We start from the raw sequence: 16,550 nt of genomic DNA on the forward strand, positions 1-16,550 counted from the left end.
CCTTCCTATAATGGGTGAGCTGAGGATTTCAAGATATCAGCTTTGGACCTGATTGGGTCATTATATTTCCATTTTAATTCAGTCAGTCTCTTTCTGGACTCAAGTGACTGTGTTATGTGTCTAAAAAAGATTTATTTAACTGGGCAACCTCTAACTACCTTTTGTGTTCATGCTCTGCAGAATGTGTTGCACTTGGCTGCTGGCCAGGACTGTGGGCTCTGTGTGAGCAGTTCAGGTTGAGCTGTTGGGATAGATGCATGTCAGAGCCCTCCCTATACAGAATGCTTCTATTCCCCTGGGATTTGTTCATCAGACCTAAGTGTCATTCAGACTGAAAACAGGAGAGCAGTAGATAAATAGTAATATCCGTACACTTTACTCTGTTATTTATTGTCATTTATTTCCATCTTCAAGACACGTTTTAATTAAAATGTGCATCAGTCTTCCTTGTTCTTGCTTGTGAATAGCCAGGTGTAAATCTCTGTCTGTTGTCAAGGTCAGAGTGATGACCTCAGCAGTTGGCACTACACAAAAAGGTGATGTCTAGAAGTTCAGGAATCTTTGGCTTTTTTCACATTGAATGTATGACTTGGTTTTAAGGATCCCATATGGGTTTGCAATTATATTTTAAAACTATCAACACTGTTTTTCTTAAAGATACACACCTATGATTTTTTTATAAATACCTTGTGAACAATCTGGCCTCTATCCTGTCTTCAAACCCCTTTTTACTATAAATGGAAATGTATTAAATTCCTTTCCAGTTCAATCACATATGCTTTGCCAGCTCACAGAAATTAGAGAAGTGACAGACCTAGCCAGTCTTCATCATCCTTGATGTTGGGCAGTGTATTTTCTGGAGTATCTTCAGGTCTTTTCAAAGGAATCAGCTATCAGGCTTTCAAATCTCCTCTTCGAAAATTAGTCTGTAACCTAGTGAATCACATGATCTGACTTCTGCTGAAGAAATGCCTCTCCAAAGGAACTCCGCTTCATTTATTTTGGATCTATCCCAAACTAATGGATTATTTTGAGACATGAAATGTTTTCTTTTAATGAAATGAATTTGGTAAATTAAAAGTGCAAATGGCCCCTAAATGTCTTGACTTGGAGGCTTCAAGCATCCTTTCAGAATGTGTTAATTTAGTGTCCTTTGGGGTGTTTGACTGGTCAGAAAGAACAGTTTTCTGAAAAATGCAGAAAAGTGATTATTTTTATGTTTAATCTTATGTTTATTTTTATCTTTAGAATTGCAGTTAGCTAATTTAGCCGATATTAAAAACTATGATCTTCCTAGCTCTCTTTTTCTTTACATAGATATATAAACTTTTTATACAAGGGAGTAACATAATAGAGAACCTTAAGAGCATTATTCTCCTTTTGAAAGAGGATATCTTTGGAAACTGAAGATAATGTTCTTATTTCCTTTTATCTCCTTGCTTGTATCACTTTTATGAACAATATAAGGGCTCTGTGGTAGAAAAGGCCATCCTTTGAATCTTTTAACTTTCCTTCTGCCCTAAGATCAACATCTTCTACCACTTATTTATTTATAATATTGCAGCTGATTTTTAAAACTCTCATTTTGATTGGCATCCTTTACTTTATTGCATTTTGTAAAGTGTTAGTGAGCCTAGAATATTTCAAAGTAATCTTTGCCTTTTTAGCTTATACATGATTAACCATAATTTTTAAGAATTGGAAAAACTGAGATTATGACTGTTCTTTGGTTGAGGATTTAGATTATTAATTATTTTTATTTGGAAATATAAAGCAAAAATTGCTAAAATCTACATTTGGAATGGGACGTTAGGTTTTTAGAGTATGGATAGCAGAAGAATTGGTTTCAATAGTAAGGTTTCCTTCAGAATGTTTAAGTTATTTCCCAGTTCAAATAGGCTTTGCATGATGCTGATCCTCTGCTTCTAAAATTCATCTGATGAAGAAAACAGTTCATCTCTTTAATTGGAATTGCATGATGATCTGGTAGTGTAATATAATCACTCTGGTAAAGAAAGCATGAGGTCATAATGGAAACATTTTGTCCCATCAAAAAGCAGCAGGTTTCATTCTTCCTTTCATTTGTAAGAAGATAGTCATATGCAATATTCATTACAAGAATGGCTGTTTAGTAACTATTGGTGTCTTAACACAGAAGATAGAAAAGCAAGAGGAAGAAAATTGCATCACTTCTGAAGTATGTGTTACCTGATGTCTCTTAGCTGAAATCCCTTGCCAAGTTGAACCTATTATTTATTTTGAAATTCTAGATCCTTTCTCCTATATATTCAAGAATCTACTCATTATCTTTCCTCGATTGGTGGTGCAGCTATGATAGATTTCTGTGAACTGCCCAAATTCTGTGAACTGACAGCAGCCCAAATTCTGTGAATGGACAACCGACAACTGAGTTTTGTGAATCCAAAATGTAAAGGAACTTTTCTCAAGATTGGTTGAGGTCAAATGGAGTGGATCATACCCCTGTCTCTGGTGATCTGATAAAGGTGACCGTTCAGTTGTGTAGCTCATGAAAATGAAGGAATATGTGCCACATATCCAGTCTTAACTGGATAATGTTAATGGCAGGGTAAGTTTGAGTTACCAGCTTCACAGCAGGTGACTAAAGCCATCAAATCTGTCACTCATGTTTCTATATTTAGTCTTCATTTACCTGACTAGTCCTTCACTAGTCCTGTTGTGTCCTATTAAAAACAGGGTACAGCCTTCATCAGGTCAAGTTGGTAAAATCATTCTGTGAATAAATAATATTTCTAAAGTGCATCTTTACATCAGCTGAAGGTGTAGAGATGCATTCCTGAAGGTGAAGGTGTAGCGACAGATTGTGCCTCAGGAAATACACCTGGAAGATTTTACATCTATATTTAACTCTTTGCAGCAGGACCTCGAGTTCAATTCAAAACATATTTTCTGTTTATCAGCTGGTGTGAAACATGAAGTTGCTGGTTTTTCAGAAAAAAGTCTTGGGAAAGGAAGGGTTGTTAAGAATAAAGTTTATCTTTTAGAATGTTTAGACTACTACATATTTTCACTTGTGCTCTTTGTATCAGTGGGACTACAAATTACTGCAAATTCAAAACTGTTTGAATATGGTTTTGGGATAGTGGCCGCATGTCCTAGCTTGTAAGTTCAAGAATTTTTGTAATACCCCTCTGATACTGTGATCTTAAAGTGGAAGGTCTTCACCTGCTTGGCAGTAATCTGACTCCAGCATGGAACTTGTCATTCCCCACCTCTCATCCATTCCTATTATTTCTTTCTGCGTGCTCACATATCGGTGCAACCAAAATATACTCTTGTATTTGTGATCACATTTTGCATATAAGAAAAGTTTCACTTTCTTTAACAGAAATGAGTGAAGCACAATACTCAAAAGTATTTTCTGTGTCATTATGCATGATGCAATAAATCTGTCCACATACTTGTGCTTTTTTTATATGTTTTCTAGTTTTCATTCATAAATTTCTGACTTTTTGAACTAGGCTTCTTAGCATAAATATCGGGTTATTCACTACTTTTTTAATACTAATATACTTGGCATATATAATATTTTTCCTTCCTCCCCCCCCCCCCCAATCTACATTTCTGTTTAGTTTATGGCCTCTGAAAAACTACTTATAACCCACTGTTGCAATTTTATTAGTCATGTGGTTGGCACCATTCAGCACAGCCATTCAACTTACCTTGAGAAAAGCCATACTACTGAGATTTGCAAAACAGTTATAATACTGAGCAACACAGAGTTATGTTTTAATTGTCAGTTGGTCAAAGTGACTGCTGGAATGAATGCTTCCAGTTTCAGAATAGGTTTACAATGCTTACGAAAGAGGAATTTGTGTGTCTATAAGTTACTGAAACAAACTCCTAACAGCATATTAAACTTAAATCTGACTAACCACATGGTAGTTCTGTCAAAAATGTTGCTCCACTTGCCTCCTAAGATATTGGACTCTCAGGAGTATCAGAAGTGGAGTAATAGAAACCCATGTAAAAGGATTTTTAAGTTATTAAGGGCCTTTCAACTTTAGCCTTATACTTGCTGAGGAAATAAACTTCTGTGCATTAAAATCATAAGTAAACAATTGTATCAAAAAACATTGCTAGAGGGAACAGTTAAACCAGTGTTTTGTTCACATGGTAGCATGTAGTTTGGAATATGGAGATCTATTTTAATTTGTAATTTCTTCTAACATATCAATTTCTTTTTGATAATGATGACTTTTATGAATCCTCAGACTGATTTGGAAGTGTAATGTACTAATTCTCTTTCTCATCATCATCATGAAACAAGCAGATATTGTCTTCATTTTACAGACAATGGTGCTGACTTGTAAGAGGAGAGAAGGATTTCAGAAGGGACAAGTTCACATGAGGCACATTTGAATATTTCTTCTTAAAGGGAAAGCAAACACTTGTCCCTCTGGCCACAGCTGTGCCTTCTTTTGGCTTCCTGGGCACATAAAGAGTAAACACAGTCTGCTTGAATTTGTCAGACCTACCAGTTCTTGTAGCTTCAAGCGCGGTAGGAGTGGGAAGATAGTTTAAAGTTGCCCTTTCTTCTCAGTTCTGACGAGTTGTACTTGGTGCAGATAATATGGAGACCAGGATCTTGGCACAGTTAAGACTACAGCTCAGGAGTTCCTGGCTCCCTAGATCATGCTCACAACACTACACAAGCCAATTCTAAAGCTACTTTCTCTTGAAAAGTTTGTGTGCCAAATCTTCATTTGATAAAAATTATAGAAACAGAGTTATGGAGCAATTTACAGAAGCTGAATCTGAAATGAAATTACAGCAATGAGGCTTTGCTCAGGAAATTTGTACCATGGAGCTGTCCTGGTTTTCAAACTCGACATCAAACAAGAGGAAGATAACCATGTTTTCTTGTGAGCTGTGGCCTCTCCTTTATCTGAAATTGTTTATTCGTGTCAGATATTGGCATCTCTGCTCTTCTGATCACCTGAAAAAAATACAAGTAAAATAGGTATTATTTGAAATTTAAAGATTAAATAAATATATGGTTTCACAAAAATTGGTTGGTGCTCCCAGTAGTCAAAATTATACTTGATTCTTCTTTGCAGTCTAATTAATGTGAGATTTTTTTCTGGCATTACTATTTACTTTTTACTACTTCTGTACTGTGCTTTGAAAGAAATGAGAAGTTTTGACGTTTTCTCCCCTAAATGAATAATTATATTGAATTGTTAATAGTGCCTTAATTTTGTTAATCTTTACTCCTAAGTAAAGGTGAAGAAACTTTCCAGTATTGCTAATCTAGCTTGCTACCTCTAACATGGGAATGCCTGATATTTTTCCATTTGCGATGTAGTACACACCAGAAGATTTTGTCGAATATGACTATGAGTATGGGGATGCAGATTATAAAGAAACTGATTCTGTAACAGAGGGACTCCCACTGTTCGAAGAGACAGTAGCACAAACAGAGGTAACAGAATCTGATCTGTTTGTTGTGTGGTGTCCAGCTGTCCCCTACCACATGGTTTGTCAATTTGTGTCTTTGTATATGAGCTTGATGCTTTCCTCTCACTCATTTCTTTACTTCGTAGCTGTAACCTTTGCTTTCAGTTAGAGATGGAAGGTCTCACGGCTGACAGTATTCATCTTGCATTTGATTACCCTTCTTTCCTTCACACTTTCTCAATTTCCTTTTCATTTTATTTATGTTTTCCCATTCCATCTTTCATAACGTTTGCAGAAAAAGAAAGCCATGGTCAAAAAGAAGAAGAGGACAGTGGCCACTAGCTCAAAGGACAAACCTCAAAAGGCCACAACAAAAAAAACTGAAAAATATGCGTCCAAGAAGAAGAAAAGTTATCAAGCAGCAACAAAAGACAAACTAGGGGTAAAGGTAGCCAAGAAATAATCAAGATCTTTCCCAGACTAAGACTGGAAGATCTTTGATGAGAAAAAAATTTACCTAACCCCACTAGATGAATACATCTGGCTAATACCATAACCTGAATAACAGCAATACCTCTTGAATTTTCATACAAGATTTTTTTTTAATAATGGATTTGTTTTTTCACACTAGGCCAACGTTATTGATGGATTTCAAGACTATAACATAGCTGAAAATGACTATGGGCCCCAGACAGAAGCTCCTTCCAGAGCTACTGAAGCAAATGAGGTAATAAGGACTCTCAAGAAAATACTTGTCCCGCCGGGTGCTACTCATTAAAAGAGTACAAATGCATTTTAAAAGGATGGATTTCTGTGTAAATGATACAAAATCTACCAGCACTTTATGTGATTTTATACTTTCTCAGCCAATAGCAGAAACTACTATTTTCTTGGGCAGAACTCCCATTAATTCTGTAGAGATCTGCTGAATCTTCAGCCTGAAGAGTTCATGTTTCTGGAAATAATTCAGTGATATGTGGTGTGGGAATGTGGTGTTGCTGCTTTCAGTGTGGATGTGAATGGAGCTATGTCTAGCACAAACTAGGTTAGATATTAGACATAGTCCTCCTGATCTAATAGGAAGGAGAGTCTCTAATTTTTCCTGTAATTTTTAAGGCGCAGCATAAAAGAGCCTAACACAAGACAAAGAATGGCTGCCACCATAGGAAGTTGAGGCAGAAGCCATCGTTTCCTTTTCATAGTTTTCAGCTAACAAAACCAAATTACTTGATTTTCATTGTTCTATTAAAAAGAAACATTATGATTTAAAGTATCAAGAAAGATAAAATTATTATTTTAACTTACATTAGAAAGCACATTTCTAGAAAGCCAGAATATCAGGTCTAAACATTATTTTGTTAAAATTACTGCACCTAAGCCGGTGTTGATTAATATGTTTGCATATTAATTAACACTAGTGTTAGAAAAATGATGGCGGATTTTAAGAAAATTGTTCTCATTTTTCTTTTCCTTTTCCTTTCAAAATTAAGATTGTTGCTTAAAAGATGTACAAAACTCCCCCTCACCTCTTTCCCCTGAATATCTGAAAAGAGAAAGAGTCCCCATTTGTTCTATGCTTTTCCTCTTATGTATCTTGGAAGGTGAAGGTGAATTAAGGTATGTTTTACTCATTTTGCTGTTAAGCATTCTTGTGTTCAGTCTCATGTTTGCTTCTCACAGATTGATCAACAAATGTATCTAAATCATTCCATTTCCTGGGCAATTCTAAGCTGAGTGTACAATTGTACAGCTGTAATGAGGTATATTCAAAGTGCTAAATGCTCTCCTTGGTGAGAGCACTTCTTCATAAAGGTAAAATTTGGCTTAGAATTGGTTCTGATCTCTGTTTGTTACAGCTATAAGGTAGAAGTTACACTCCTGTAACTATTGGAATTAGGCAAGTGTTAAATCAGAATCTGGCCTTCTATTTTAATTGCAATAAATTTCAATGTTATTATTAGATCAAGACTTTTAATTACATTGGATGTTGATTGGCTTCTGAATATTTTCAAGATCATACTACTTCATATTGTCTGATCATTTTATATTAGAAATATCTGAACTTCAGTTTCTTTCAAAATTGTCCTGTATGGAAAATTATTGAAAGACCTTATTATAACAGAATAAAGCAATCCTTCTTTACTTCACAAATGGTTTTGTACATCTCAAATATAGCATTCTTTTAAACTGCTTTAGTGCTTTTAAGATGTTTGCTTGGTTTGACAGCTTACATACGTTAAGATGAAAGCTTAGATTTCTGAAATCTTAAAATTATTCTGAATTGTACAAGGAGAACTTAGACAAAAAATATGCAAATTACCATGACACACAACAAGTCATGCCTTTTACTGATAAATAAACTTCAAAATTGTTAACGAGAGGAAAGAAGTTTAGCTCAGCATTGGTGTTCATAGACAGAAAATAATGTAAAAGGCTGGGCTTAACTAAAGTGATGCTTGCACCTCCTCCACATTGCTATTATAAAAAGATTTGAACTTATTCACTGCTCATTGCATATGTTCATTCATGAGTGCTTGTAAGAGTGAAACCAAGCAGCGAAATTCAGCTATATTTGGCACTAAAGTAACATTACGCAAGCAGTACACATAATACTGGATATATTGAATTCAGTGGTTTTGGAAATAAAAAACCAAAGCATATGAAAACATTACTTCTTTGTACTACTTATACAAAGATCTTTTAATTACTCTGAAAGGCTGAGCTTCCATTCCTTCAGACTCTAATTAAAAGACAATATGCTGTAGTTCTACTGTTCTTTCTTCTTTTGACAAGTCATCATGGTGGATCAGCGTATGCTTACATTGCTTTACTAACAATAACCCACATATTCCTCCTATTCCCAAATCTTTGCTACTGATACGAATAGCAAAATCCTGTTGAAGAAGTATTTGCTGAAGAATACATAACTGGAGAGGATTATGATAAAAAAACTGAGGCAACTGAATATGGAAGCAGAGGAGTAGACCTCAGTGAATCTGATCTGCTGGTAGATGGAGATTTAGGAGAATATGATTTTTATGAATATAAAGAATATGAAGAGAAACCAACTGATTCCACTAATGAGGAGTTTGGTCCAGGTGTTCCTGCAGAGACCGATATCACAGAAACAAGCGTAAGTTGACTGGAGGCATAATGCAGATTAATTTAATTTAGCAATTCTTTTATAATTACAGTCTCAGAACTGCACAAACCCAGAACTCCTTGTGCATATTAGATATATTCTCATTTCCAATAGCCTTTGGATCAAGGCCATCCTCTTAGTAATATTGAATGTTTTATTTTTATCATGTAAGATTTTTGTCTCATTTGCTGAAGGGAGTAAGGGAGGGTGGGAGATGGGAGGAAAAGGAAAGAGGAGATGGAATTCAAAAAATAAATTATTAAAGTAACAGTTTTAAAAACCTTTCTAAACTAGAGCTAAAGCTGGAAAGAACATAAATTCTAGTGCAGGTACAAGTGCTGTAATTAATATTTTTATATGATTACCTTGAGAAATTGAAATGCATATAAGTGTCTAGAATCCTATGGCTTTTGCAGCTTTCCAAGAAGAAAATTCATGAGTGGGAAGGTTAAGGCCTGAACCCTTCCATGAAAATAAGCTTAGTCAATGGTGACAGGTTTATGGTCTTGCAGAAGTGATTTAACAGCTCAATATATATAAAGATAGGTAGGATGACATGGTGGATCCTGTGAATCATGCTCTTCATTCTGAGTTTTATAGCTCTCTTTCCCTCTGACTTAATCATAGGCTAAACAGCAAGGCTTTAACTTTCCTTTAGTTGTGCCAAGATCCTTGTTTATCAGTTTACCAGCTGTGGATGCTGCAAAGAAAACTAATATGTCTAAGACTGGAAGGAAAAGAAATCCCATTTGGATTTTTTAATTAGGAAGACCCTGAATATAGTAGAACAAGAGAATTTTGTTTTCACTATTTGCTCAGTCTTATCTTCATTTTCTCCTCACAAAGTCAAAACTTCAGTTTACAAAGGATCAAGAAATAACAGCAAATGCTGTGAGGTTGCTTTTGCCTGCCAGCCTTGAAACTCATCCTTCTGTATTTCATTTACCGCTCTTTTCTATACCCTATTGGGGTCATTGTATTTTTTAATGATCCTTATCTGTGCAATGTGATACAAGCGTACTCTTTTCCTTCTAGCCCAGATGGGGACACTGTGGCAGAATGACACAGAAAAGTCAGATTATCTGTGAAGCAAAGAGCCCATAAGGCACCATTTGTGTCTGCGTTAAGAAAATGACTGTGCAGACTCTATCCCCTGGTGTAAATTTCAACTTAAAATGCCTTGATACAAAGCTGAAGGAGTCAGGAATCTTGAATTAGAACACAGGCTCTGGTCTATGTCACTTTATTACAGTGTCATCTGCTGAACCAGACTTATGTCATTTTCCTTTGGCATTTGGACGTATTTAGAATAACTGAAGTTCTACCTATGATAAAAAAAGGCAAAATGGAAAGTACTCAGTAAATGGGAGCTTTCAAAAAGGGGAAATATTTTCAAAGATGGAGACCCTGATATCATTTTTTTACAAGTAATTTATGTTAATTTAATAAAACATGATTGCCTATACATCTTGCTACTTGATTTTTTTGAACTACCAATGGGTCATTACTAGTGAGATCTGTGCCTTTATAAGTCAGTGCAAAATGCACAGTCTGTGAATCTCTGTTTTTCCATCCCAAAATATTTCATATTGAAATACTATAACATTATCATTACTATTTGTATTAATCCCCAGCTATTTTTTAAAGTAAATGTTGAATCACTCTTGAAATTTAGAAAAAGCACATTTTAAATTTTAAGCTGGTCACAACTTAATTTCTAGTGGATAAGTTAGCAACCAAGAGAGATACTTCTGAAGAAAAATACATTATCTCATGGTTTAAAAAAAAAAATCAGTTCCTTTTTCTTTGTTTGAAACTTCAGTGTTTCTTCCATTAGTATGTGTTATTGACATATTGTTTTAGGCACTTCTGTTACCTTAATCCTGAACCCAAAACTTCCCACAGAGGTGGTCCTCAAAGAATTTGGCAGTTAATGCTAATTCAGGTAGTGCCAAGGCATCAAAGGTTATCTGTGAAATATTCTTTAGTGTCCACAGTGCCACTTATCATTTATGCCATAAAATCACAGACCCTTCTCAGGTTGCTTCATATGTTGTGGATGTCTCATGAATGAAATTAGGAGCTTGAAAGGTACAGTCCATATTGGACCAAGAGATCTTTCTTTCCATCTTTAGGCTGCTTACCTCATAAAGCCATGAAGAATCATTGTCAATTACCAAGAATATTTCCAATCAAATAAGAAAAGAAATGATGTTGTGACTTGCACACAGAAGTTTTAGATTTTCTTTTCAAAGTTCTAATGTAAAGCATGGATGAACACTCATGGGATGCACATCTCATTTAAAAATTACAAATTGACAATATCCAATAATGGAGAAAGCATATACATGGCTTTTGCATTTTCCATTTCTCATGCATTAAGTATTTTTGACTTCTGTGGTTTGTACCTGTGATGTATTTTTTTATAGTATACACCAATTCCAGCTTTAGCTTTCAGTTACAGGTTGCTGCAATTCTTTATTGCATCAGATCCTTAGACCTTCTACTTACTTTTCTTTTTGGGGTTGTTTTTACTGGCCAGGTGACAGGACATGGGGCTTATGGAGAAAAAGGCCAAAAGGGAGAACCAGCTGTGATTGAACCTGTAAGTACAGATGGCAGGGAGTTTTTCAGTAGCACTGTATCAAAAATATACACTGTTAATGTATCATTATGAAATGTTGTTGTTCATGATAGGATGACATGATCTCTGAAACAGTCCCTGTAATGTGGATGATATAAAGTGATTACTGACAGCTACTCCTTTGGTTACATGAAGGACTAACCACATGTTCCTTAAAAAAAAAAAAGAGAATCTTGTACAGAGAAAAACAGATCATTGATCTGATCTTCAGGCCATCTAGTAACTACATCTTGGACAGATCTACCCAGAAAACTTTCAGCTTAGGCACAGGTAACACCATCACTACAGCTTTCAGCAAGGGCAAAGAAGCCATCCTCATTTTTAATGCCATGCAACAGTTCAGGTTGTCATGCTAGGAGCTGTAGAGAAGATTCCTGGAAAATTTTATCAAAACACTAAGAAATGTTAACTTTAGTAGTTCAACTAAAAAGATTTTTATGTTTTTCTACAAAGCATTGAATGTAATATTGTGATGCATCCATCCATAGGGTATGCTCATTGAAGGACCACCGGGACCAAGAGGACCTGCTGTAAGTAGATTAATCACAATTTCCTTTATTGCACTTGATTTATCCACTGTGCTTTTCTGTTCACAAGTTAACACAATATTGGTCTTTAATTATAGTTCCCAAATGTGTATTAGATTTAGGACTTTTAGCATTTTCAGTGACGGCAAGCTACAAGCTGATGGCACATGAAAAATCTAAGTTTTGAATGTTGACAATAAATCTTTGTAAGAAAAAACAATACACTGCCTTATAAATTATTTTATCCAAATATGTGTTCATCCTAAAGTAGAGAAAAAATAGTTCAAAAGTCTTCAAGCATTCAGCATAATTATGTCATTCATTTTCTATAGGGTCTTACAGGTCCCCCAGGTTTACAAGGTCCTGTTGGTCCTCCAGGTGACCCTGGTGAAAGGGTAAGTCAGCAAGCAGATTATCCCATGCATTTATGAGATATCTTGCACTAATATCTTGCACTAATTGCTACATAAGGTTTTGTTATATCCTGAGCTGAAATAGATCCACATAGGTTAGAAACTTCAGTGGAACTGAGGCTGATTCATTCAGCTAAGTAAAAATCAAGTGAGAATCTGGACAAACATTTTCTTAGTTGTAGAAATACATGCTGTAAATACAAGAAGATGTTTAAGTTCTGGTTTGTTAGTATTCTTCTGGTTTGATGTGTTTAGAAATATACTAAAGTAATAGATACAAACATTTCCTATGAATTTGAATTAATTTTTAAAAAAGCAGTATGGCTTCAGCTCTAATATGTACAAATACAGAGAAAAACAGTCTTTTCAGAATCAAAACACATGGGAATATTGAAAGGGATGGATAATATTTAGATGATCTTGGAAGAATTTATTGGCCATATCAAATAATATGAGACTTGAGAAACCTATCCAGTCATGAAACTAGTTAAAATTTAAGCTATAATGTTAACCTTCATTTTCTTGCAAGCCTTTTCTTACTGCCACCACCAACACAATTTTAAAACAGCAACATATTTATTTGAGGAAAATATGATACTAAAAGGCTTTGCTGTGTTTTATGAGAGATATTTTACTTGTGAATCCAGCATGTTCATGCTGTATTTATATATGAAAGATACTAAGAAGATGCTATCATTTCACTGTATAATGGGATAATTTTAAAATCCCAACAATGCTTTACCTTGCTAGTAAGTCAGCATGAACACTTCTTTCATATTTCTGTCCCATAGATTAATTAAATATTCCAGAATTTGAACTTGTAAAATGGGTATTTTAGCACCTAGTAAAGGAATAACTACTGACAGCACTTAGTTTTTTAACTGGCTGCTCACTGAATTCATCATGAGGAAATTCTTGACTAAGCACGTCATGTGCCTGTCACGGACCAGACACGACACAAATATATAATTGCAGCAATTAGGCTGGGAGGAGAATGGATTGAGAGCAGCCCTGCAGAGAAGGACTTGGGGGTGTTGGTGGACAAGAAGCTTGACATGACCCAGTAACACACACTTGCAGCCAACCGTATCCTGGCTGCATGAAAGAAGCGTGAGCAGCAAGTCAAGTGAGGTGGTTCTGCCCCTCTGCCACTCCTGTGTGCCTCTTCTATGGAGACAGGCTGAGCTGTGGGGGAAGGCTGCAAGAGAGGTGCAGAGAGACTATCCCAAGGGCCCATAGTAATAGGACAAAGGGGAAGGTTTTTAAATGGAAAGAGCAGGTTTCAATTAGATATTGGGAAGAAATTCCTTGTGCTGACAGTGGTGAGGCCCTGTAACAGGTTGCCCAGATGGCTGCACCATCCCTGGAAGTGTTCAAGGCAAGGCTGGATGGGGCTTTGAGCTACCTGGTCTAGTGAAAGGTGTCCCTGCCCATGGCCGGAGGTTGAAACTAGATCTTTAAGGTCTTTTCCAGGCCATTCTATGAGCATAAATTTATGTAAGTGACTCAAAAGTTTTTTCCTACATTACTATCAGTTTTTTCCTCTCGTGTCTTTTTTATTTTAGGGTCCACCTGGTCGCCCTGGTCTTCCTGGTGCTGATGGTTTAGCAGGTCCTCCAGGTACCATGTTAATGCTGCCGGTAAGTTGTGGTTACAGGATAAGCAGCCTACAAAAACTGGAAGTATCTTTCAAGAAATGTATAGGTATTTCATTTTTTCATCTAATTTTGTCTGTGGGATGAGAGAATGATACAGAATTTCTTTTATGGTGTAAGCATTTGAAATTCATCTATATGGTGCCTTTTTTCCCTCACAAAAAACATATGCTTTAGCTCCTGCATGGCTGACAGATTGGAACCACCATGAGTGAATTACAGACACTGAAAACCACCTTATATTTTTAGCAGTAACTATATTTTGCTACTATAGTTCCGAAACAACGAGTCTGCTGTTGTACAGAGGGCCTGTACTCCCAACAGGCGCGTGTGCTTTCAAGTCTCATTGACATGTAGATTTTTATATATTCCATGCTTCAAATTGGACCTCAGTGTCCTCTTTGAAGAGTCAGTGCATCCTTTGAATAGAAATATATGCACATAGCCAACTCTACTCCCACCGGAGTCAAAGCAAAACACCATCTGTTTTAGCAGGTGGAGGAACAAGCCCAAAGCTGTTAAAGTATCTTGCAGCACTGGGGTACAAAAATCACTGTGTGCTTGGAATTAATTATTCCTAAATGTGTCTATGGGAGAAAAAAAACTGTGTCAACTCTGGTCGTAGGCAAACTGGGCAAACTGTTGTGGGCAGTGCAAGATTCATGGCCCTGATACCCAGTGTATGCCATACCTTTGGAAAGCTGAGCTTCTTGCTGCAGCCTAGCATTTCTGCAACATTGCAAAGCTTCTGCCAGCAGTTTCATTAGCAGTAACAGTGCAGGAGCAAAGAAATGAGCACTTAAAATTTTTATTCTGTAATTTATTTTAAAATTTTCAGAAATTACACAAAACTGTTTTATTCTAGATACCAAACATTTTTCACGTTTGCAGCTGCCTTAAATTAAATTACATTTTTAATGTGAGTAGCTACCAATGTATAGAGAATTAATTAATTTTGGTATATATTTTTATTGACATTTTAAAGACAAGTAAAAGTCTATTTTGGCCTCTTTTATAAATACACAAGCAAACAAACAGAAACCAAAATACTATTAAATCAGGAAAATATTTGCTCATAAGGGATTAAATTTAGACTTCAGTTGCTATTACCAATGACTTCATAATCATGTTGGATGCAATGGCCTCCATGCAGCCACCTTCTGAAGTTAGTAGAATGAACTAAAGACTGTGACCTTGTGACTTTGAAGCAGTTTCCATCATTGCAGCAAGTAACAAGTATGATTTAGATTTGATGAGTCCTAAATCCTTTTCTTGTTTTGGTACTTCCAGTTCCGCTTTGGTGGAGATGGTGAGAAGGGCCCAACAATCTCAGCTCAGGAAGCTCAAGCACAAGCTATTCTTCAGCAAGCTAGGGTAAGCACAAGGAGCCAAAACCTAATTTGTTTTATATCCTGCAGAATGTGAAGTCAAAGATGGCGGGTATTTGCTAACACATTCTAAAACTCTGTTAGTGTAGAATATGTATGCTGGCTGGCAGCTTTTTCTTGACACCAGGTATTCTGTTTGTTTGTCTTCTCAGATTGCTATGAGAGGTCCACCTGGTCCTATGGGACTCACTGGAAGACCAGGTCCTGTGGTAAGTAGACAAAACAGGGGCACAGATTAAAGAGCATGGTGATGTAGCCATGGATGTCATTCTGGCCCTGCCTACCCCTCTCTATTTGTACTTGTTTTGTACTTATTTGAAATTAATGTCATATAATTGAAGCTGTAGCTTGTATTCTTATTCAAGGTCTGCGATGCAACCTAAATACTAAATAAGTTTTTATTGTAGGTTTTGTGGTGTTCAGACAGAGCACACTGCTGGACTTCCAAAACTAGTGAATAGTTTTACATAAATATCCCTCTACATTCAATCATCTCTGTAATGCTATTAGTTCAATTCATTGCAGTAAATATGAAACTCTGCAGAAAGAGATACTAAAGCAAGAGTTTGCAGAACCACCTTTACTCAATATTTAGGCTAAATCTGAAAAGTTTGTAAGAGGCATGCCTATGAACAATTAAGAGCCACAGGTATCTACAAGAATTACACTTCTTTATTTCAGCCCTGAATTTGACTGAACTTCTAACATCTAATGATCTGGAAATGGCCCTTTGGACGTTAAAATATCTTAGTATTTATATGGAGTGTGTACACTTGTATTTTTAAGCAGATCTGTACAAGAATAATTCTTTTCTACAGTAATTCTTCCAAAATAAATAGTAGCTACCAAGCAGAGAATCTGGCTCACAGACTCCTGATTCATCATAATTAGGTATGCATTACTTAAAAAGAGTAAAATATATTTGGTCCATATAACAAATTCATACACTATTTCCAGCAATGTATTTAGTTCAAGAGACCTGCAGGATAACATTCAGTCTGTACAGACAAAACTCTAGAGCTGCTCTAAGCAAGGAGGACTTTGCAAAGGCTGGTATGATACTGACAGTGGGTTGGATACCTTTAGCAGAGGTATGACCTGCCTTCATACTCATGCTTTTATGTTTTAAAAGCCTTCATGAATTCCTGTATGCAAAGTTCATCAAATTAATATTAATAGTTGTTTTGCTTCTAAACCACCAGGAGGCTCTAGAAATCCAGCTCTTTGATCTAGAAACATTTTTTCCTACAGCTTCAAAAGCAAGTTTCTTGGTCTGTAAATTGGCTTTCTACCCAGATTCTTTTAAGAAAGTTGGAGCTTTTAGTCTTTATATGCATTTTAT

General features: G+C 36.0%; 1 protein-coding gene across 4 annotated transcripts in view; it reads left to right on the plus strand.

Annotated features, from left to right (window-relative positions):
* COL11A1 (collagen type XI alpha 1 chain) overlaps positions 1 to 16,550 on the plus strand; it is a 124,123-nt gene that overhangs the window by 35,881 nt on the left and 71,692 nt on the right. Inside the window, exons 6-14 of one of the 4 annotated variants that reach the window (XM_058808980.1) lie at positions 5,348 to 5,464; positions 6,071 to 6,166; positions 8,327 to 8,572; positions 11,124 to 11,186; positions 11,714 to 11,755; positions 12,085 to 12,147; positions 13,731 to 13,805; positions 15,111 to 15,194; positions 15,361 to 15,417. In XM_058808980.1, coding sequence (XP_058664963.1) covers positions 5,348 to 5,464; positions 6,071 to 6,166; positions 8,327 to 8,572; positions 11,124 to 11,186; positions 11,714 to 11,755; positions 12,085 to 12,147; positions 13,731 to 13,805; positions 15,111 to 15,194; positions 15,361 to 15,417 — 843 coding nt within the window. Of the gene's footprint in view, positions 1 to 5,347; positions 5,465 to 5,734; positions 5,888 to 6,070; positions 6,167 to 8,326; positions 8,573 to 11,123; positions 11,187 to 11,713; positions 11,756 to 12,084; positions 12,148 to 13,730; positions 13,806 to 15,110; positions 15,195 to 15,360; positions 15,418 to 16,550 lie in introns of all 4 variants that reach the window. The other 3 variants (XM_058808979.1, XM_058808981.1, XM_058808982.1) reach the window with 3 other exon arrangements.

This window comes from Ammospiza caudacuta, chromosome 7 (assembly GCF_027887145.1).
Source record: "Ammospiza caudacuta isolate bAmmCau1 chromosome 7, bAmmCau1.pri, whole genome shotgun sequence".
NCBI lineage: Eukaryota > Metazoa > Chordata > Aves > Passeriformes > Passerellidae > Ammospiza > Ammospiza caudacuta.